A 24881-nucleotide genomic window follows, 5' to 3' on the forward strand; every position below is an offset into this window, starting at 1 on the left:
TTCTGCAAAAGTCCAATGCAATTTCAATTTTATTTGTTTATTTAAAAAGTAGTTTCGTATTTTGTCGCTATCTGATAGTTAGTGGCTAAGAAACCTAAATCATGAAGAAAGTGGTAAACTTTGTCTCAATTGAGACTTTCATCTTTTGCGCAATGACCGTGAAAAGAAGGGTCCATTCCTGAAAGTTGTTGAACACGTAAGGCGATCGTTTTTTTGTGACGATAAGACAAGAATCAACGTTTCCTTATGAGGAAACTTTCTTACTTTACTCTAAACGCCTCGCATACTGTTTTGAATAGAATAATATTTTCTTCTCTGACAGCATCGTAATTAAGGAGAATATAAATCGAGAATACAAGAATACTATAAAATACTGTAAATTTGATATTTATTAAAGAGTAACAATGCAACAGCTGGTGGCGAATTCAATCACAACTGCATGTATGCCCTAGAACATGTATCTCAAGAGCATGTAATTCGAGGGTTTCATATAATGAATGTTGAAATAGAATACTTTTTAATGGCCATGGAGAGAAGTAAAGTTATGAATCTATTAATTTTAAAAGCTTCCCAAATAATTTATAAAATGTACACTCTCGTTCAAAATTCCACATCCACTATTCTGGAGTCAACCAATACCGGCCGAGCGGAAATATTCACCGTATAAATTCGTTGTGATTTGTGCCGGAGTCTCTGAAAAATTAATTACTTTCATTACAGCGCTCGAACAATAAGCGGTGGTTTAATATTTAAATTATTGAATCTTCAGAGAATTGGACCGATTTCAATTTATTATTCTGTCTCGGTTGGTTTCGCAGAATATGGCTACTTCTAATCCACGTATTATCATTAAACCTCCCGGGAGAACTGCTTGTTGCAAATTTTCGAATATAATTTACTTTTGCCTGTAGCCGCATACTTAAAATAGACCGATACTTAAAAACAAAATCCTCGCGAGACATGTCGATACTGAAAAAAACTCGAATTGATTGCGATTGTTTTCCAAAAATTATTCTTTTCTTACTGTATTTAAAGAGAAACGAGGAAAGAATATACAGTAATATTTTGAATAAAAGCTGTTTTGAATAAAAGTTTAAAATGAAGTTCTATAATTTTAAATAAACACAGTTTTTCTTCGTATATACATGGATATTAAATAAGGCAGGGTGTTACTAAAAAAACAAGAGGAAGCAGATTTAACTTGAGGGGGGAATAATTGGACTAAATTTTACAATTAAGAACTTATAAATTTCGGCCTGGTTTAAAAACAATGTATGTGCAATTAGTTTCCCTATGCGCATAAGTGTTTTTTCAGATGAGTTGGAATTTATAGCTCCAAATTGCAAAATGCAGTCCAATTGAGGATATGCACATCGATATTTTGCCTGCAATGTCTGACGTAGGCCACAATATATCCTCCGTACCAGCATTGTTTATTTTAATTCGCAACTTCATGATGTTTCCTGTTTACAAGATTTACACAAATCAATTGTCATAAACTCCACCTCGACTTGTAAGTCCGTTATCCTCCGTACATAAAAATGGTTTTTAAAAATAATATAAATATAATCATTCCTCTCCATTATTCTTTTCGGAAACAGTCGTGCCACTCACGAAGAAAACACCACTTGATTTGGAGCGTGTGAGCTGTCGAAGAAAGGTTATATTCCATCGTAAAAACGTCGCGATAAAACTACAACTTATTTATTCTCAATCACGCGGGGCTCACGGTAACGCGAAAATCGTGCGCCTATAATAGAATGGAGCCGTTGCCCCGGCAACCGCCTCAAATGCGCGGCAAATACGAATTCCCGGAATCGAATTTCCAGACGCTGGCCTGTCAATATAATTCGGTGTTTGGCGTACGCCTCGCAAGCGTGAATGAGACGGGTGCGGTTATGCGCGTCCCCCCCCCCCCCCCCTCTCCCCATAATTCATATCAAGACAAGAATCCTTGACCTATCTCCAGCAGAGGTGCTAAATCAAGGGTATAAATAAAGAAAAGGTCGATCGCAAAAAGCTGCTCTGGTAGATTACTCTTGCACTCAGTGGCGCATGGCGCGGCATGCTTTGCGATCTATCGATATTTCCCCATTTGAAGCTGTGGTAAATAATCGATTATTATGGTGTTCGCTGCGAACACCCTGTTTATCGATACTTTTCCATAGGTTTAAATTGCCGATCAAACTATACATAGCAAAGCACGCCACGCCACTGCTTGCACTTCGTGACGCCTTTTGTTATAAAGTTGCCTTCTTTCAAGCACAAAGATGACGAAACGACGTCGTAGCCGTGGTGCGTGCTCTATCATTTCAATCGCTAGAAATATGATTGGACCAGTCAAAGGTATAGGGTTGAGTTAGTCAGAAATTGGTTGATACAACCACATTCCTGGCTGACTCAACCATAACTCTGATTGGTGCGGCATGCGGCCACAAACTGAAGAAGAAAGTTCGGTCATATGAATCGTATAGGTACGGTGAGCTTTTTTTATAGTTCGGTTTGGTTTGAAAGCTCAGTTTCATGAACCGATTAGTACGACCGATATGGAAAACCGTGTGCTTACGGTTCATAAGACCAAACTTTTTTTCTCAATGACTTCTGACTGGTCCCAAAATCAGCCGTGGATTTAGTTGAAATTATCATATTCCTTCCGTGTTTTAAAATATATCGACGATGTAAGTCGTCGATCACATAACTCGGTTTGCAACGTCGCAGACTCCCTGTCATACTTTATTTTTTAAACGGAAAACTAATCAACGGCAATTCTTTAAAACTGCCCTGATTTTCCTTCTTTGTGCGAAGAAAATTCTGCAAAAACTTCGAGGAATGATGTCAATTTGTTCTCCTTTAAAAAAATAACATAGAGGCCGAGATTTTCAGACACCGCAAACGAGTTATGTGATTGCCGACTTACACCGTCGATATGTTATAGCCAATGTCCAAACATTGGCTGATTTCGGTCATTAGCTATAACATATGTATGTATAACTTTATTGTAAATCAGCCGTAGACTAAGTTCAAGTTTTAAGAGCATCAACAGTTTTCTGTTCGCCGTTAATACTAATTGAATAGGCCGGTATGAGGTTGACTGACAGCTTAGACTTCGGGTCTAGAGTGTCATATTAAATTATGACACTACGTCCCTAATTAGAAAGCTTATTCTTCATACAACAGCATCTTTGGAATAATCATCAAGAGTGATTATTGAGTTAGGCCTTAATTGGTTACAGTGGGGTCTCATGTACAAATCCACACACTTAGCATTAAAGTGTACGTTTAAACATCTATTTGATGTGTAGCTTACTTCTGTATTCAAATTAGCGTCTATGGTCGGTAATGAGACACGTCAAGACTCTTAGGTAGTGGGATTACTGGTCCCTTTGAGCTCTTAAGTTACGCACAAGCCGCTAAGTGGAAGAGGTTTGTCACATGTAAGTGGATTATGTCTCTTATCTCCTCTGACCTAATAAGCAACTTATGCTTCCCACGGTTGCCCGTTCGGACTGCTGAGTCTTCCCAGTTTAGTGACAACGAAGTATCCTGCAAATTGGTCAATACGATAGTATGATCCAATATTAAAATATGGAGGAAAGATTTGGCTTTGAAGATCTTAAAACAATTCTTACTAGCATCTTGACGCCTACGAGACGTGAAGAAACCGGCTTGTAAAATGTAATCAGGTTTAGAAAGGATTCGGATTATTTTCTGGTTGCTCAGTGGGAATAATCCAGGAGAAAATGTCCAATAATAATAACGTCCTACTTAAAATTTCCACTTACAAGAATGACCAAAAAAATGCCCATTCTTAAAAAAGTCCAAAAGAAATTAATGTCTTGACTGAAAAATGCCCTACAAGAAATATGTTCCAAGAGAAGACGCGTCCATTTCTTTTAAAGAAATTGTGAATTTGAGATCTCCAACTACCGAGTTTTCAAATTTATTGGGTTAATTCACACAATTCTTTCATATTATTTGGTATTTTTTTTTTTACTTTTTTGGAGATGTTTTAAGTAAGACAAATAAGATATTGGCTTTTTTATTGCGCATTGTAGTTTATGGACATTTTGTGTTGGACAAAACAATGTTTGGGTATTTCATGGTGGACATTTTGTATTGGACATTTCCACCTGTCACCATTTTCTGCACAGACAAAAAATTACGAGTGCCCAAATTAGGTTATTATTCCTATGAGCTTTAAACCTTATTGTTTGTGCACCATAACTTTCATGTTATTTCATTCTTGTTTCATCAAATCACGGTATACAATGTGTTAAAGGACGAGTGCCAGTTGTCAAAAATAGGATTTTTAGTCGCTTTTACGGTGTACCAGGGGGCACGGCGCACTGCAACACCCAACCGCTGAAATCTGTCCAGATTGAGATTTCCCGGAAGCTGGCAATTTTGCATCTATTTTTGGATGCCAGCCATCCTCTTTTTTTTCTTTTGAATTAGGTAGCTCTTTTAGAAAATAGAATCATGAAATATCGGCGGATTACTTTGCATATCAGTTTTATTTTTATTTTTCCTCCTGAAAATGTTCCGGAGCTTAATGTTATTTGTGATTAAAGCACATTTTGGATTTGATTAATTTTTAATGTAACTTGATTTTATTTATATTTGCAGGTGGAAATGTTGTATCAAAGGTATTTTTTAAGGACAAACCAGCGGCACATGACCCATCTTTTAGGATTATTATTTTTTCTATGCTTAACCCTCGGAGTTAGTCAAATTACAATAGGAATTTTATTTCAATCAACGTCAGATCTGTGCCTGGGCTTCATTTTAGTTATTTGCGTCATCATATACACCAGTAAGTATCTCAATTTTGCTCGATATACTTTTTATGAGTAGATTCTGTAAGCGGAACCTTCGAAGATACTTTTTTGCGTATTTTTGTAGGCAGATCCATCAGTGTGATAATTTTACGGATGTAATGCTAATTTACACAGGATTTTTAAAGATAGGGGGCACACAACATTTTTTTTGAGTTGCATCACTCAGATTCTCTCTCCTGGATTATAAGTAATGCTTTACCAAAGCAGTAGTAACAAGGTACGCTTCATAAAGTTACCTATGTGCTGAGGCCTTTATCATCAATGAGATGTATTCCCATGAACCAAATAACTTTTCTTAGTCCATATGTAACTGCTCAACAAACGGAAATTAGTTGAATGCAGTCCTACAAAAAGCGAAAAAAGTCTTCCGTCGTGGATTGAAAAAGCCAAACAAGACTACAATCAAGCCCTCCACTTCCATATTAGGAACGTTTTGGAACGTTTCTACAATATCTAAAATAAAAATACAGTAGTACATGCTTTGTAAATTCTTATCATCATTGATACACTTGAAAGAAATATCGAAGAAGAATCGTAAATTAAGAATCAATCTTAAGAAGAAAAGCGTTTCAATTTCCGAACTCTTTTTTTCCCTGTCGCTTTAAGAATGCTGCAAACTTTCCTCTCGTTGTAAACCTCGCGGCATTATCAGAATCAATGTAAAGTTGATAGTATTCCTTCTCCATGGGGTAGGTAGCGAGCAGTCCTGAAAATAGGTTCAAAGGAGACGATAATTGAAAGAATTATCTTTTCAATTCTAGAATGAAGGGGTCCCTTTTCTTCTGTCTCTGTCTTTTCCCTATGAATTCGCGGTCATCTAAATGTAATTTCTGCAGTTCTTTGCGAAAGAGAAAAAAACAGTAAATTAAAACCAACCGCGTTAAAATGCAGCATTTTTTTCAGTTGAATAATGATCAAACGTTCGCGAATTTGATGAGCACTGATTTTTTTCCCCCGATATCTCTTTCTAAGATACTTATAATTGGCAAGTCTTGCCATATTTAGGAGTAAATCCTGATTTTAACGACTCAGGAGAAATATACCTCACTCTAATTGGACTGAATTTTGAGGCGAGGTAATATTTTTTCTGGCTCATCCATGAAATCACCTGTCTGCTTAGGGAAAGTAGTTGCACTTGACTTGTTTCTGAAATGAGCTAGAAACTAGATTATTACTGTAAAACTTAGTCCAATATAGTTCCCTTATTGACCAAGTATAATTCACAAAAATTATGGTTCCATCATTGGTTCAATGATGAAAGTAAATCATCGAAACTAAAAACCAATAAAATGAAAAGAGGAGGTTTGAATTAAACGGACATGAGTTGACTTTTTCTACACACCCGTTTTTTCGAATCAGAACTTGTATAATTTTGGTGGTCGAGATCTGAATGCAACCTCGAAAAAGTTTAACTTACTAATTTTTATCCGAGAGGGTAGATCAATAAAAAATAGTCTAAGTTAAATTGAAGAGGCGTTTCATGATGTCCTAACAATGATGTTTGGAATAAGATTTGCTCGGAAGAATCCAAAGTTTTTGGTCGTTTAGCATGTATTCAGAATATCTCAAGTAGCATGAAACGTACCGCTTCGTTTTGGATGGCACAAATCGGTATTCATTTTTAGTAAACTTGACTCCCCGCTGAAGATTATTCCGTCAAACAGTCGACGGTGAAACTTCATTTGCCAAGCCGTATTTGGCGTGAAATTACAGAGTGAGCAGCGCGAAAGCCGTAATTATTCCGGCTCAGTGGTTGTCTTTTTGCATCATACGGTTTTGAAGGCGAAAAGACGGAGCGGTTAGACTTTTCTGTTAACCTACGCGCATCACCGACACAACATACAGAGACGTGGCTTATTGCCATGCTGCATTTTTTAAATTGCATTTTAAACTCCGTCTCCCAAAAAAAAATCATTATTTCCTAACGTTAAGAGCGGTTACCACGAGAAAAATTCGTCGCTTGGCTGACAAAAGGGCGTAACTACAATTGAATCGCAGTGAGTTCGAAAACACACCAACTCGGAAAAATAAATTGTCCAGGAAACACCTAAAACTGCGCAGCGGGCGAAGAAGTTAGTTTAAGAAAAACCTTTTTGGTGCCGAAGAACAAGTACTTAGAGACTTTGTAAAGCACCAAGTTGAAATCGATACACCATGTTTGATGACAGAATTAAGCGTTTAAAATTTTCCGAGTTGGTGTGTTTTCGTTCTCACCGACTTTCAGATACTGATTTTTCATAGTCTGCCCTGAAAAATTTATATTTTTTTGACCTGAATAACGCTTGAATATTTATATAACTTGTTGGTACAAGGCATACTGAACCGAAAAAAGAAAACAGCGTTCAGTCAGTTCATTACAGGCATATAAAAACAAACATATTTATATGACTTGACTCTTCCAAGTTCGCCGAGTCAACCCGGACCTGCCTACAGCCAATTGGGATGCGTATGTAACTAACAATGCGTTTAAGTTTGACCAAGTTACAGTAAAATTCGATTAAATTTGTGGGGGAAAAAACTCTATCTTCGATCAAAATAATAGTTTCCTCGTTAAAAAGACTGACCCCTGGATTTTTCAGCATTGCATAATTTAATTGTTCAATGTCCCTCCAATGTCGTCGGAAAACTTAAAGTAAATTTAATTATCGAAACAGCTCCAAGGACGATTACCAATTTTGTTCAAACGGAAAAGCGCATGCATGCAGTTTTTATTTTCATCAGTTGGCACCTCGCTTTTGCACCCATGACATCGGCGTTTGAGGAGATAATCCCGTTCCTCTCATTCTTGTTCATTTGTTTGCAGGTTTAATCATTACATTATCACGGCCGGCTTTGAACGAAATCCAGTTACTGACTCTGTCTCTGATAATATTCGGATCTTTCGTTGCTCTCGAAGCAGGCCTTCTGCTGCTTGCCTCCACTGCCGATGGACTCACGGCGGCCATTTTGTTTGTTTACCTTTTGTACTGTCTCCTACCTTTCACACTGCCTCAGGCTCTCTTCATGGGAGCTATACTCTCAATCTTCCATCTCTTCTTCTCAACGTATTTTAAAGAGGGTGGTCACAGCTTACAAAAACAGGTAAGATGGCTCAAAAGTCGAGTACTTTCCTCTTGTTTTTACTTATCGACACTCGATAGTAATGATCTATCGTTCTCTCGTCATTCAGCGGTATTCAATGGTTTGATAGAGAGCGGTGCAAAAACTATGCTTTTAGCCTGAGAGAAACCGCATGTATTTTCCGTAATAGTAAAGGCACGTAATAGCAATCACTGGTAAAAAAAAAACCTCTTGGTTCAAGAGTGCAGTATCTTGTTGCCGGATTTAAGAGTCTGGATTCTTGTTTCAAGCGGATTTTGAATTGAATCAATTCAAAATCCGCTTGAAACAAGAGTTCAAGACTCTTAAATCCGGCGACAAGAAACTGCACTCTTAAGTCAATGCACCGCGGCATTGGTCCAAGAGGTTTTTTTTTACCAGTGATAATGTTGCTAAAATCGGTATGGAATCTCACTTTTTATTTTCGTATTATATCTACTGCTATAAGTATTCACTGGAAAACATAAATTTATCCTGAAGAGGCTCACTGAATTTTGTATTATTGATTTTGAAAATTTTTAAATCTGGCAGTATAATAAACTTGTAACTAAATTTTTTCCTCAGATTTTCTTTTTTTTTTTAAATGGATTTAAAATATTACTCGCACCAAAAATTTAACCCTGTTTATTACATTAAATTTTATGTAGAATATGACATCATATTCAAAATTCTAATTGCCTTGCCGCACCTGGCATTTGGTGACCTCGGGACTCTTTGTCGTTAAACTCAGCTCTCTACCCTGTGCGGTCTCCGAGAAGCGGAAGCTTCAGAGAGAATATTAATTGTAGAAAAAGATGTTGACAACATCGTTAGGAATGCTCAATGAGAATGACTTAACACTATAATTGAAAAGTATTACTTAATTTCCTCAGTTAGCGAACTTCGCCGGAAGTATCGACGTACCTGGAATATAGCTCCAGGATTCTCGACGCGAATCGCAATTTGATGAAGTTTACTTGGAATTCAGAGCTCTTGAAGGAGTTATTCCTAATTGGAGCAAGACGCTCTTAAAATAGAGCCATGAAAGCCCTGCAACTGTATGCTCGAGAAAGTTGGAATATTTAGCGAGCCCATGATTTATATGCCATGCCTGTTTGTATTCGTATTTTTGCGATCTTAAATTAAATTAAGAGGCCTAAGTTTTCTTAAGAAATGTTGATATCAATGTGAAGTGAATTATCGCATAGTCCAATTGGTATTTCAGTTTATGTGCAAGCCCATCAATTTTGAGGAGGGGTGCATAAATCTTATCAAACCTTGATAATGAGCTGCGTAAGCGATATAATTGATACAGCCTAAACTTTCTACCCTTAATATTTTTAAAAATGTGCTGAATTTAAAGTTACCCATTATTAAATCATTTTTTAATTGTTTATTATTTATTTCATGGATTTGATTAAAATCTCTTCATTAATATCATGGATTGTAAAGTGGGGTTAGGGAGAAAGTGACTTTAAGATAAGATTATATTTTAACCGTTAATTATTAGCTGGCCATCAGATTTAGTTTTTTGCATTTTCCACCGTTGAAAGTGGTGGAAATTTGATAAAAGTGTATCTTTCGTCGCTGAAAATAGTGGAAATTTGAAAAAATAGTATGACTTCATTTTTTTTTTTCCTTTTTTCTTTTAATTTTCGGACATTCTTTAAGGTCAACGATGATAACCCATCTTTTATGAACAGCAAAACACAGCGAAGTCAATTTTTCCCCCTCACTTTCAATTCTCTTTTCATTATTAACACCGTCTTATTTAATTTTCCGTTGCATGTAAATTCAATAACTATTTCGACCTGACATTATTTTTACACTAGCATTCATCTCTTTTCCTTTTCACACGTTTCTGATCCTTAAGATCTAATTACGTATTTTTGCAGTTTGTATGCGCAGCTGTCATTTTCATCAGTACGAATGTTGCTGGAGTCATGACACACTACCCGAGTGAAACAGCAAAGCGGAAAGCGTTTCTCGAGACGCGGCAGTGTGTTGAAGCACGCCTCATAACGCAACGCGCCAACCAGCAACAGGTAAGACTCAATAATCGGTCTATTTTTGCAATAATGCGACAGATTGATTTTGCATGTGACAGCGTGTAACGCCGCCCGTAAGAACTGTCGTTAAATTCTTTCGCGAATATATTTTCAGGAAGAAGAGATCTTCAACAAAACGGTGTTTTTCAGCTTTGAATGTTAGCTTTAAACACTTGAAGCATGTAATAGATCCGGAGATTTTTTGAAATTTTAACCCTCTTTGGACGCTTTTTGAGGCTTACGCGATGAACATTTAAGAAACTACTGACTGAATGAACATGCTGTTTTCATTTAAGACTTTACATTAAGGGAGATCATTTTCGAAGAAAGTTTTTTCCCACCGTCCAAAATTTCTGAGAGGGGGCAGATGATATTATTTTCAATTTTAAGGGGGCCAGAGCAGGCCCCCCTGGACCCTCCCTCCCATCGTATGCCCATGATAAATATCAGTATCATATCTCGGTCACTAACAGATGCAACACGCAAAACAACGCGACCTGAGTTCGTATCATCCCTAGGGAGAGAGACGGAAAAAGAAATAATGATAAAAGTAATTCAGCCCCTCTCAGATTTAGAGTTATAACGGAAAAATTGATTTGGATGATTCGTTGGTTAACGTTACGCGTGATGCACATTTTCGTGTCACTTTTAAAGATACATTGAGTTTTTGCTTATGGCATTTAAATGATTTCCAACGATTTACTTCAACTGAATCGATATTTTACCACGGTGGAATTTCCTATTCCACAGATAAGAGAAGGGTAGAATGTTAAGTTGTCGTCGACAGAAAACGCTAAGGGTACACGCATCACACGCGCGAGTAAAAAGATTGATCGCTCCGCTTCTTTAACCCCCTCCATTTCATATTCAACCTCGGGAGGACTTTATCGTTAGTTCTACGTGTTTTTGAGAAAATAAAGTAATTTCCAAATAAATGTTGGAGAATGTATGGCCTTTAAATAAACTCCATGAATTCTAGCCCCTAAAAAAGTAACGAGGAAAATTTCATACAAAGACCAGAGAGTTTTAATGCTTGTTTCAGGTCCGCCCGCTATGATTATACTTCATTTAATATTCGTTTTCATTTGCTTTATCCGGTTGCACTTTGTTGGGCTGCGTTGTTCGGCTCAACGAATACCCACACAAATCTTCAAAGGTGGCGAGATGAGTACCGGATTTCTACTTTTCTGCGTCGACAAACCACAGGGATTTTGCCGCGAAAGAAAAACTTCACAAAATAATAGAGATAAACTGAGTAAAAAAATGTAAACTCTGCGGCTACCTTAAAAACAGTGCCAATGCGTTTCTCAAGCCGCGAAAATAATAATCATTTATAAATATAATCATTTGGCAGTTTCATTGGTTTTTCTGATGTGCTCAATGATACAAACTAAAGGATTCGAGTAGTTGATTGTTATTTACGACATGCGAAGACTGTATATAGCTATGAAGTTGCAACCTGCGCAAACATTTAGAAAATCTTCTATTGTGGAAATCTTGGAATCATACGGGTAGCATGTCAAAGAGCTGTCTGGTAAATAATATTGTTCAAGCTATTTTAGTCCGTACCAATTCTGTTTTCCTAACTCCAATAACAAACACATGGAAAATTTGTGTCGGTAAAATGAGTGATGAGACTAAAAACACGCATACTTGGTTTTTTTAGTCCTTTTAATCCAGAAATCATTCTTACCAGTGATACCAGTTGTGAAGGTGACGCTAGATTGAAATATTATTTAATTTTCTCTCATTTTTTTAAGCGGCCGGTGAAATGATTGTGACACTCTTGAGTACTCATATCTACCAAGACGGCTATCCGGTCGCTTTCTTTGAAATCGTCTGATTTCAATTACGGAATAAAGCTGGAATCACAAAATGTCATGAATATTTTCTTCAGTGCTTCATAAATTTTAGCAAAGAATTTGTTAAATTTTATTTTCATAAACATCATTGAGAGAATGAAATTAATCTTTTCCTGCAAATTCTAACGTCGTGGCTATAAGACAAAGGTATAACAGATTGAAGTTGTGATAATGTAACTCTTTATATGAAAGAACGTGAAAAACTTGAAACATTCGTGATCGTGGAAACGCCTATTAAGAACTTGCAAAGCTTAAATCACAAAAATCTCGAACACTTAAACAATATCATTACATGTTTGTTTTTCTAACTTAGTCAAATCTTCCTGAAGTTGAAAAAAACGGAGGGACGAAGCAACACACTCGGCGCCCCTAGAAAGGGACAGTTTATAAGACCCAAACTAATTCTGGGATGAGAATACATTTTCCGTGAAGAGAATCTATATGCACGCGGTGAGGAAGTCCACGCACCCTTCAATGTCCAGGAAGACAGCCGCACTGCCTCGACAGGGGACAACGCCTTATAAGCTTTCAGACGTTGCCAAAGTTCCTTTGATAAAATACGAATTTCCTGGTGAACTTATGAATATTTTTCTGCCAATTTTTACGGTAATATTTTTCGAAATTTCGCCGTAAGATCCTGAAAATCTCAAGGGAAAATATTCATAAATTTCCTCAAAAATAAACATTTTATCGGAAGAAATTTGGCAACTTTCGAATGTTAATACGGCCTTTTTCCGTAGCGTGAAAACGTATAGGTTGAACTCAGCCTCGGTGATTCTTGCCCAGAATACACAATGAGCCAAGGCCAAGAGGAGGCTGCGCCTACAAAATTTGGCCCAATTGAATCCGGAGGTTGTGAGAAGTGAAGTAATGAGCTGAAAATATATCCCTAAAACGCACGGGGTTTCAACGTCTGCAGAAGACCATGCTTTTCTTCTTCTTTTACAATTTATCGTGGGGTTGCAAGGCCCGATCTGAATTAATACCTGTCAGCCCCTTTGAACTGATAGCATCTTTTTAATCTTGCCCTGCGGTTCTGCTAATTCGGCCGATAGAGTTTAGTAGATAAAACTGTATATGGAAAATTACCATCGATAGCTACAGATGAAGGAATTACGTTTTTTTAAAAAACCGGGGCCTATTCTGGGATCCTAAAAAACACATTTTCAACTGGAAAAAAATAAATAAATACTTACAATATACCAAAAGAGGAAAACCTTAACTATTGGGAAATGCGCGAATTCAAAATGAAGTTAATTTAAGGTAGAAGTTTGGCAAATCAGGAAACAGTTGGAAAATAAACGCATTTTCATGTTAACGCTATTTTAGGTTAGTTTGTTGACAAGTCATCAATGTTCTTACCTTCTAATGATGTATGAAGAGAAAATATTGAATAATGGTCGTGTGTAAATAGAATTTACCTAAATTTTCTCGGAAAAAATATTTAATCGGGAGAAACTAGGCAACGTTGGAATGCTCATACGGCGTCGAAACACGACATTTAAGCTCTACTATTCGATGCCACCATTATTCGAATAACGCGAGTTCGGATAATCGCGCCAAACATAGTGCGGCCAGCGTTAAACGTATATTAACGCCTGCAAGACTACATGAATACTTCTCGCATTGCGCGAAACGAAATGCAGTCGGTCTGTTGGCGACAAACGCACATCAGTGCTTACCAGACTGTAGAAATGCTGGAGGACTACGTCTCATCACTCTTGACTTTCTGCAATTTTTTTTAGTTTTTGTTTGTTTTGTTTTGTTACATTAAAAGAAAAAACGAACAAAACTATTGCGTCGAAATTTTCGATACTTTTATTTGAGATCATTTAGGTAAATTCGCGGAAACTCTCCAGAAAAACTGCAGGTTTTCTGAAGGTCAAAGTACCAATGTTGCCAGATCAACGCCTCCTCGTTGAATATTGAATATTCGCGCAAACATATGAGTTTTCAGTTGCAGAAGAATTCGCGCAATCCTATACATCTCCGAAAGGAAAGGTAAAATAGGGGGCATTCGCGCAAACCCATCGCAAAGCAATATTTTGCTATTGATAATTGACGATAAACGCCTCGCCACATACCATACTCAGATCAAGAAACTTAACAGACAGAAGTCATCATCAAAGATTACTATGTTTACACTTCAGTTTTCAAGAAACCCAGGTTCACGCCTTGATATTTGGATGTAATTATGTGTAGAAGAAACTACGTGCAAAGGAATACAATCAAAAGGAAGTATTAAAACGCAAACTCTATGCCCATGTATACTCCTTTTTTATTTAATTTATTTTCACATAGTTCTTTTTCGTGAGAACAGTCCATTTCGAGTTTCATTGGTGCAGTATTCATTTCATCGAATACTTCAGGCTTGATTATAGCAAAATCCTAAATATTTTAATATTTTTGTCATCCATTCATGTCAAAAATTAAACAGTCGTTTGCAGTGTGGCTATCGTACACTAGAAAAAAAAAACACATTGTATCTAGAGTCTAGACTCTTAAAAAACATCGACAAGAAAAAATACTGTGACGAGTTTTCTACTCGGAAAAAAAAAAATTATCAAAAAAAATTTCCATTCAAAGATCCACTTTGTGAAAACGTTGTTTTATGCACTTACAGCTCTTTACGCTATGACGGAAGCATCACTGGAAAAAAAAAAAAACACACATTGGATCTAGAGTCCAGACTCTTAAAAACATCGACAAGAAAAAGTACTCTTGATTCAATCAGAATCCAGCTTAAATCAGGAACCAAGCCTCATAATTTAAGCGGATTTCGTTTTGATGCAAGTAAAAATCCGATTGAATCAAGAGTATTCTTTCTTGTCAATGTTTTCAAGAGTCTGGATTCTAGATCCAATGTGTTTTTTTCCAGTGTGTGGCTATCGTATGCAACGTCAGTACGAAGAAGAATTGCAATATAATTTTGAAAAAATACAGTTTGGCATCCGCGGTGGTTAGAAAAGAAGGTAAGAAAAATATTATAACTTCCCTATTTTTTCTGCGTATTATTGTTTACATTCGTCTGTGCCAGTAGCTCCCCCCCCCCCCCCCCGGTCCCAGCCGCGCCGTTCACCCCGAAGATCGTTGAAAGCTGGATTATCAACTTTTCTCCGATCGGTCGGAAAAATATCGGGAACAAACGCGCTTACCGCTAAAGAGCTTTAAGTTTCAATTTTCCCTCTCCTCCAGCTACACGTTTCCCTTGTCTTTAATCATGTTTGTATTTGCTCGAACTCGCCTCGATTTGCGTCTCCGTCTCGGACGGACGGATTACCTGCCACCGATGCGGATATCCGATGACGGTTATTATTTTTACCGTTCACCGCCCGAAAATGGATTGTAAACAGATTCGCAAAACTTGTTGCCGCAGGTGCTACACCGATTCCGCTAAAAGATCAGCACTACACCTACCAGGTGCCAAACTTCCACGGCTCCCTCAGTCGGTTCTTTCCTCTCACTGGAAAAAAAACACATTGGATCTAGAGTCCAGACTCCTAAAAACATCGACAAGAAAAAGTATACTCTCGATTCAATCAGAATCTAGCTTAAATCAAGAACCAAGCCTCTTAATTTAAGCGGATTTCGTTTTCGATTGAAGCAAAAATCCGATTGAATCAAGAGTATTTTTTCTTGTCAATGTTTTCAAGAGTCTGGACTCTAGATCCAATGTGTTTTTTTTCCAGTGCTCATGTGACGTGATGACCTCACGCTGATCAAGAACGTTGACTCCAAGTTTGATGTAAATCTTTGAGGAAACTGGGGAATCACCGTTTATCCTTGCTACTTTCCCTTATTTGATAAAAATCCCACATGTTCCGTCAAATCCCGATCTATTGAAATGTTTGCAATCTGCGATGTGGGAATATAGATCAGCATCAAGTAATTTTCTGGGGGTTGTGGACGAACGTCCAGGGAGGGCTGGTTAAAAAAAAATCTCTGCTCATCAAGCAGTTTTTGGTGCATTTTCTCAAAACTTCACTTCCGGAGTTACTTCACCTCTGGAGTTACTTCACCATTGGAGTTACCTCACCTCTGGAATTACTTCACCTCTGGAGTTACTTCATCTCTGGAGTTACTTCATTTCCGGAGTTACTTTCACTTTCGGAGTTACTTCACTCCCGGAGTTACTTCACATCTGGAGTTACTTCACCTCTGAGTCAGCCTCAGTGGTGTAGTGGTCAAGGCAGTTCGCTGCCAACACTGAGGTCCCGGGTTCAATCCCCGGAGGTGACTGATATTTGAGGACACTCAAATATCAGTCATCGTGACTGTGGATGACTATGCCACTCCAATACCCTGACCCTTCGAGGTTACAGGGTGCGGGAGGGACATAGTCACCCAGTAAGTAATCCGTCTGCACTGTTCGACTGGGTTGTGAAAAATCGGTAATCACTCGTAGTGTGCGCGACTGCCAGCGCTACCTATCAGTGTAGATTGCATCAACACAGTCCAACTCGGTGGAGGCATGGCCGTGCTCCGAAAGTCCGTGCTCTGCAGCGTCTGCCACAGTCTTTGATAAGACCTTCCGTTGGCTATCAGACGGCCGCTGAGCCTTGCGGAAATATAGATGATACTCAATGTGTCAATAGTACGAAGATATGTTAAGGAGTACGGTCCAACTTCGGGGTGCACGACGGCAGTTGCCAGTTGCCTTGGCCCCTTGAGGGCGCCTCGCCGGCCAGCCCGGCCTTACTTACTTACTTACTTACTTACTTCACCTCTGGAGTTGCTTCCCTTATCGCCAACAAGTGTAGGTTTAGAGCAGAAGTAATACTACGAGTCTAAGAGTTTTCTAAAAATATTATGGATAATTATGGACACTTTCGAAGACTGGATGACTTGTTGAGTAGAATTTTCCGCTCGAACACCTGTTTGTCAATTTTCTCAAAACGTCATTTCCTGAGTTAGCGCTTTGATCGCGGTAATAAGAGTAGGTGAGAGCAGAAGTGGAACTTTCCCATGTTATATTAATCCAGGACATGAAATCCAGGCGACGGAGGGGGTTTGATAACCTTGGAGAAGCGGGAAGCTTATCAATCACGGTAGCGGGTCTCCTCGGTTGGTGAAAGCGAAAGGCTCCGCCGTTTATGAGTTCGAGGAAACTGATCAAAGGCTTTCCCGAGCCCCGCAATAAGTCTCTCTGAGTGATCGAATCCTCGGCCGGGCTTTTCTTTCGGCGGAGCCGCCGCGCCGCACAGTAGAATGAGGCTTCTAGAGAGATCGGCCAGGAAATGTTCGACACAAATTTTCATGTTTCATTCGTCACAAAATAAATTAAAAGGAATGTTTCTCAACGTGAATTTTACGAGGAAACCAACTGAATCTCGTTTAAACTTGTACGTCTCGTATTGACGAAGATATGAGCTTTTAAAGTTTCCACATCGAGTTTGCTCTAGAGAGATCGGCCAGAAAGTGTTAGACTAAAATTCAAATTTTCATGTTTCATTTGTCACATTCTAAATTAAAAGGAATGTTTCTTATCCGTGATTCTACGAAGAAACCAATGAAATCTCGTTTAAACTTGCACGTCTCGTATTGACGAAGATATGAGCTTTTAAAGTTTCCACATCAAGTTTGCTCTAGAGAGATCGGCCAGAAAATGTTGGACTAAAATGCAAATTTTCATGTTTCTTTTGTCACATTATAAATTAAAAGGAATGTTTCTTATCGTGAATTCTACGAGGAAACAATGAAACCTTTTTTAAACTTGTATGTCTAAAATTAACGAAGATATGAGCTTTTGAAGTTTCTACATTTAGTTTGCATTAGAGAGATCGGCAAGAAAATGTGAGACTAAAATGAAAAGTTTCATGTTTCATTCGTCACATTATAAATTTTAAGGAATGTTTCTTGCCCAAAATTCTACAAGAAAACGAATGAGACCTCTTTTAGACTTGTACGTCTCGTATTGACGAAGATATGAGCTTTTAAAGTTTCCACATCAAGTTTGCTCTAGAGAGATCGGCCAGAAAATGTTGGACTAAAATGCAAAGTTTCATGTTTCATTCGTCACATTATAAATTTTAAGGAATGTGTCTCGCCGAAAATTCTACAAGAAAACGAATGAGACCTCTTTTAGACTTGTACGTCTCGTATTGACGATGATACGAGCTTTTAAAGTTTCCTCATCAAGTTTGCTCTAGAGAGATCAGACTTGGTCCATCGTGCGCCGAGCCGCGCGGTAGCGCGCGGCGTATCAGATGATAATTACAAAACGCAGAACAAAAGGATGTGTCTTAACTTCTTGCTTCACTAATAGCGTCGACTAACCGGAGCGCGCCGCGCCGGCACAAAAGGTTAAGCAACAAAGGGGTTTCGCGTTATAAAAGCTCAAAGAAATTGGATAATTCTTTACAGGCCTGGACTCCTTGCATGATGTCGAGATGAATAACTCGCGACCAAACAGGCTTTGATCCCGACTCCTGAGATACAATACCTGAGCGCTCCGTTTCCTTCTCCTCCCGTTTCCTGTCCTCGGCCTCTCTCGAGTATTTTCAGCCCTTATCACTTCTGCTTTGCTAAATTTTCCGCCGGAAATAACAGACGTCCCGAGTGGGCGCCCCTTTTTATCTCTCCATTTTTCTGCATACGGAATCACATTAAGTTCCACTCTATTACCCACGTCGTTTGGCGGAACATCCTATCTGAAAACGGAATTTTCGACGAAGGAATTACCTTAGGTCTTGCTTATAAGGAGGAAACATAGGTAAAAATTATTTTATCAACCAATGCTCTAGCTAAACAAAAATATGTACCCATTTTGAATTTGCCTACTTCGTAGATGCCTATGCCCTGGGTTAATTCATTTGAACTAAGTTCATTTTCACAACAAAATGTAATTTTTTTTTTCGGTGGGACAAGGACTTTTTCGTCGATCCAATGGAACAGTTTTTTGCTCTGAATGTCTTTCACGATTAAAAAATGTCTCACAGTTTTGTCCTTGGTCGTCGCACTCCTATGAGTTAGGTTACCCATCTTAGGTTACGTTACTAGATTCTACGTTACCATGTTACTTACTAACCTAGATTACCTCACCTAACCTAACCTACAGTGGTTTCTGAAGATGGTTAATACTCGCCCAAAAGTCTTTCCAACAATCTATCGGAGAGCTCTGCTAACTCTGAAAGCGGTGTTTCGTTCATTTGGCAACGTAGAGGAAGATCGTATACCACGGCTTCTCTAATACTCGCGGAAAGTATGTTTTTTCATACCTCGCTGTTTTCCTTATCTATCGTTAGGCACTCACGTGTGCATAATCAGGGGGTGGGGGTGCGTCATAGTCCTTAAGCCGGAGCACGCATCCCTTCCGGCGACGGGACTCACATACCCACACTCGAGTGTACTGTCAAGTCGTCAATGTCATAGCCATCTGCTCTGAATTATCAGAAAGTCAAAACTCAAACGTCTTCCGACGAAAGGTTCAGGGTAGTCCTTAGTCCTTCGGCTTTAGAAATTTGCGCCCATGACCAAGAGATGGCTCATCCACATCGGTAGTGTTTGTGGTAGATTTAAGCAAAATCAAAATGACTCTTTCGGTGGAAACTCGAATCGTTCAGCACGAGGAAAAAACGAACCTGAGGTAAAAATATGCCGATTTTTAGTTTTTAATGCGGAACTGATACTCATCATAAAATTGTGTCAAAAGTTCGTGAGAAAATTGTATCCAAATTTCGTGAGCAAATTGTGTCAAAATTTCTTGAGAAAATTGTATCATAATTTCGTGAGAAAATTGTGTCAAAATTTCAAGCCACCAATAATATCGGACGTATTTTTGCTAAAAGAAAGTATGTGCATTGGGTTTGCGTGCAATATTGTTCCTCTTAGCATTAATACGTCCTATTAACTGTCTGGCCCTCTGAATTTTCATTTTTAGAACAGTTTTTTTCTACCGTTCTACTCGGCTGATTTCCAATTTGTTTGCTGCTGTCAACGGAAAGAATCCCTGGATGAGTCCATTATACTTAATTTTTTGAAACATGACTGGTTTGTTACACTGCGTGATGAAGTAGTGAATTCTCCTATTTCAACAATGTAAATGTGAATATTTTGCCACAGTTCGTTCTAAAGATGTACCCTGCCGATTTGTATGAATTTTGCGGCTATAGATAGGAAATATACCCTAGACAAGAATAAAGTTAAATTCGTGGCGGATTCTTTTGAACTGAAATTGATAAAAATAATATCCTTCTGTTAAGTTTTCCAGGCCAGCCAAGCTTTAAAAAATTGCATGGTGCTTAAATCCCCAAATGACTGATTTAACGTTCCGATTAAAAGGAGGGTAAATTAGAACTAGGGTCTATAGAACCAGCTTTCAAAAGCATTTTTGTCATCTATAGAGCAAAGCCTAGATTACCTTTTTACCACTCTGTACTGGGTAAGAGAAAATGTACCTGTTAATAAAGAAATTTCCTTTGTTAACCTTTTGATTCTCCACAAGAGCAGAAGTGGTTAGTGTATCAATGGCAGAAGTCTTCTTTACGTTCTTGCAACCCTTACAACGAAAAAGAGCTCAAACATACGGAGCCAAGATTAAATAACTTTTTAGACCCGGTATTAATCAAAGTACAGGGTTTGTTTACAAATTAAGCTCTTTTCGATTAGTTTTCGAGGGGTATTCAAGATTTCTCGGAGCGTGTCTTCAAAATCTTAACTCAATTTCATCCGACCAAAAGCTCAATTGTATCTCTCGTCAATACGCGTGGGCATTGCCAAGTTTCCACTTGAAAACTGATGATCTGTAAATTGGAACCGTCGTCTAAATTGACCTGTGATTTTTTCCCCTTTCGTTTTAGAGATTGATAAAAATTACTCAGTTGAGTACTCTCGACCCTGTGATTGAAGAAGAAAGCTACTTACAAACTTTGTAATATTCCGAAAGCGCAAATGAAGATGCGGTCAAAGGAGGGAGTCGTTAGCGCAAATGAGTGCCCTTGAAACTGGAGAAAATAATACGAGAAAAACTTTATTAATGTTAGACGTCTAATTTCAATGTAAAATACTTTTTAATCACGTGATATTACATTTTCTCCGTTCGTAATAAGCACAAAAGTTTAGTGGATACGTTTGTGGAGGTTGATTAAAAGCGCTAATACCTAAATAAAGGAGAACCTTAGAGGAAAATTCGTTTAATTTGTATCAGCATCTCACCTAAAATTGTATGCAAGGAACTGTAGGCCATAGTTTCCTATAACCACTTCATCATTGCACATCGCGATATAAATACTGCAGCACAAAATGTGCTCAGACCTTACGTCTATGTGCAAGTTTTTGTGCCTGAGGAATGTTTCTGCAGTATGAATGAAGAATTGAATGTGCTCTTCCATTTTGAATCCTTGCAGTACAACCCGTTGCCGCGGGTGTAACAGTGAGTGCCTGGAGACTTGAAACGCCTTCATCTATGTGCGTATGCAACACGGACATCCAAGAAGCCCGAATAGTTGCATCCAGGGTCACAATGAAACCCGTTTCATTGGCTCACCCGCTCACCCGCCATTCCAGGCTCTCATAAAGAGCAAAAGAGGCTCTCATAAAAATTAAATTTCAAACCTAACTAAACAGGCTCTCATAAAGAGCAAAAGAGGCTCTCATAAAAATTACATTGCAAACCGAATTAAACAGGCTCTCATAAAGAGCAAAAGAGGCTCTCATAAAAATTACATTTCAAACCGAATTAAACAGGCTCTCATAAAGAGCAAAAGAGGCTCTCATAAAAATTAAATTTCAAACCGAATGGACTGAGCACCACTGACTGAGGGTGGTTAGTTTGTTACCTTTACATCTTAAAATTATTCCAGGGTTGCTTATTGTGCCGATGAAAAACGATCACTAATTCCTACCGCGACATTGTTAATTTTCCGAAAAATGCATTTTTCGCCTAAAGGCATAGCACCGTTTTTGGTCCTCAAAATCGAAGAATATTTAGGCATCTGAGCGTGATGTCGTAAAACCTAATTTAACTTACTTTAAAGAGCCGTCCATTGATTTGATTTTTTCTTTGGAAAAAGTACTTTTGACGTTTCAGTGCGAAATGTTCAAATATTAATCCTCATAAATCGCACGGAATTTTGAACAAAAACTATTACCATTCCTCCGTTGAAAAAATGCAGCGTGACATAAAATATGTCAAACCTCTTTTCCTCAGTTTCAACTTAATGTGGGTTGGTTCCTTTCCGATGAACTCGGTCCAAATGCGCCACAAATTGTAGTTCCTAACTAAAAAATTGAGTCCATTTCTAACAATGCAGGCGGCCTGTTCTGACCCGCCAGCGATCCATCTAAATTCCACCGCAGAAATGACATCGCACGTGTATTTTTACACCTGCACGCATTGCACTTCGAGAGGGGGGGGGGGAGGGGTTGCGATACGAGAGAAAAGCGTCGGAAAAATGACGAGCGGCGACGATTCGCAATCATTCAACATCAAGGCAGGACGCAGACAAGCTGTTTATTTGCTGATGAAGTGCAAACCGCGCGCGGGCGGCTCGGGAGAGACAAATGCGGCCGACGCGGGAATCATAGTTCCATGCATCAATCATTTTTCCGGGGGCGCGGACGGGGGTAGCGGGGGGTTTTACACCGAAACTCGCCCGGGTGGAAGCGGGCGGGGTCCCGGCTCGCACTTCCTACCGGCGCGGCGGCGGCGCTAGGAAAAAAACGCGTAAATGAAGCGGTATCAATACATTACATGACTTTCTCCCGTGCTCATTATTGATTTTGCTCCTCGACAAATTATGTATCCGTCAGAGACAGCAGCCCTTGCCGCCTCTCCCCCCCCCCCCCCCCGAAGGGTGGGTTGCCAGGTTTGACGCATAGGGGTGAAAGCTTTCCTTCTCCTCGAGATATTTTACAGCGGGGTGATGCGGATCAGGATAACGTTATTCCGGAAACTAGCGATGCCACCCAGGTGTTTTAATGGATTTGTGATAATATTGGTTAGCGTGTATTAGTGTTAATGTTAAAAATTATCAATTCTTTGTATGAAAATTGAAAGATATCTCTCTTGTTCTTTTAGAATAATCAACTAATCGGCCCGAAATACTAACAAAGAAACAACTTAAAACGGGACTTAGGCAGCAAATAATAAAAAGAAACACATAAAATAAAATAAAAAACACGGGACGTTTTGCAGGGATCACACCCGCATTTTCAACTGGCAAAACAAGAAAATCAAAAGAAAGACACTATATTATATATGGCTTGCATTTTGCAAAAAGGAACGACTAGCATTGCAATGATGCTAAGATTGTGCAACTTCATCTTTTGCAATAAAATTGCGGAAATCGTGAAAAACTATGAAATTTAGATGGTAATTTTTGTCTTAAATTTACAGTTTTTAGCGAGTAAAATAGAAACTATTAATGGATAATCGGTGTTTTTCCTCCAAGACAAAAGAAGTTGCACAATCTTAGCAACATTGCAATCCTAGTGGTTCCTTTTTGCAAAATGCAATCCATCTAGTGTCTGTATATAGTGTCTTTCTTTTGATTTTCTTGTTTTGCCGGTTGAAAAGGCGGGTGTGATCCCTGCGAAACGTCCCGGGTTTTTTATTTTATTTTATGTGTCTCTTGTTCTTGTGAAGCAAACCGAAATATACCTGGCTGGGTATTCCAGGCTTGTTCAAAATGCAATTGCAAAAAATTTTGGCATGAATTTCGTATATATTTGCACAACAGCTGTACCCTGGAGTGGAGCAACAGCTGTACCTCCCTTCAGGCGAGCGGGGAGCTCTAAGTGCATTACTTTTTCCCTATCCAGTGTAGGAGGTCGAGGGAAAGAAGGAAAACAGGGGGATCCCAGGTAGAACTTGGCAGGAAAAATGTGGAAAAGTGCGCTGGAAGTAAGAACCACACCAGGAAAAAGAACAAAGAGTTTTGAATGAAAGAAATTATTGAAATCTGTGAGTCACAATAAATATTGAGGAGGAAAAATAAAACAATGTGGCTTACCCTGAGAATTTATTCGACGAGTAATTAATTTCAAAGTCAAATGAGCCACCACAGGCCTGCAAGCCTGGAAACATCAGTTGATGAGAAAATGTTACAGGAGTTTAAATCACTATGCACAAGTTGTCGAGTATGTAAAATTTAGAAATTTTACATAATTTAAAAATTTTACCAACTGGAAACATCAGGCTACACGAATAAAACTATATAGTGCTGAAAACTAACTGTTTAGATCAAATGGAGCCAGCTAGTTGGTAGTAGCGCTGAGACCTACAGTCTTTAGGGCTGGCCGCCAACTAGCTGGCTCCATTTGATCTAAACAGTTAGTGCTCAGCACTATATTGTTTCGTATTGCAAACATACAACTATTGCAACTCTTCATCACCCACTTTTGCCTATCTCGTCCATTGAAGGGAAATGTAGCAGGGAAGAGTAGTAGTCTGTGCGGATGAGTACACTGCGACAATGGGCCTGTTGCAAACTTTTGCTAGAGCAAAAATAAGAGTTGGTTCTTATAGATAATGCCTCAAAAATCACGATGAGCGCATCGGCAAAGTCTGAAATGCACTCATAACTTCACAATCTGCGTAAGAAATTTGCGTTTTTTTAAGCTTCCCGCTTCAAAAACGATACTACGGCACAGGTGAACATTTTGTTAGAGGAGTCGCTCCATCGTCGGCGATATTCATCATGGCCGACGCTTGCGCGCAGTTCCGCGCGTAGTTCGAGGAGAGTTCAAGGTCAATCAATTCGGGCGTGGAAAATATGAACGTTAACACACCGATTGTTATCTGGTCTAATCCAGTTCAGGTGTTATCTCGTCCCATCAAACGTGTTTTGGCGGATTGGCGTCGGCCATGATGATTATTGCCGACGATGGAACGACTCCTCTTACAAAATGTTCACCTGTGCCGTAGTATCGTTTTTGAAGCAGGAAGCTCAAAAAAACCGCAAATTTCTTACGCAGACTGTGAAGTTATGAGTGCATTACAGACTTTGCCGATGCGCTCATCGTGATTTTTGAGGCATTATCTATAAGAACCAACTCTTATTTTTGCTCTAGCAAAAGTTTGCAACAGGCCCATTGAGGAGCTTTCCGGAAAAAGG

The 24881-nt window shown here is 38.8% G+C and overlaps 1 protein-coding gene across 14 annotated transcripts in view; it reads left to right on the forward strand.

Annotated features, from left to right (window-relative positions):
• The window catches only part of LOC109042497 (adenylate cyclase type 5), a 184497-nt gene that overhangs the window by 117349 nt on the left and 42267 nt on the right, over window positions 1-24881 (forward strand). For all 14 annotated transcript variants that reach the window (XM_072300004.1, XM_072299996.1, XM_019059272.2 and 11 more), the window contains 3 exons: window positions 4627-4813; window positions 7642-7919; window positions 9812-9961. In XM_072300004.1, coding sequence (XP_072156105.1) covers window positions 4627-4813; window positions 7642-7919; window positions 9812-9961 — 615 coding nt within the window. The remainder of the gene's footprint in view (window positions 1-4626; window positions 4814-7641; window positions 7920-9811; window positions 9962-24881) is intronic.

The sequence above is a fragment of the Bemisia tabaci genome, chromosome 4 (assembly GCF_918797505.1).
Source record: "Bemisia tabaci chromosome 4, PGI_BMITA_v3".
Classification (NCBI taxonomy): Eukaryota; Metazoa; Arthropoda; class Insecta; order Hemiptera; family Aleyrodidae; genus Bemisia; species Bemisia tabaci.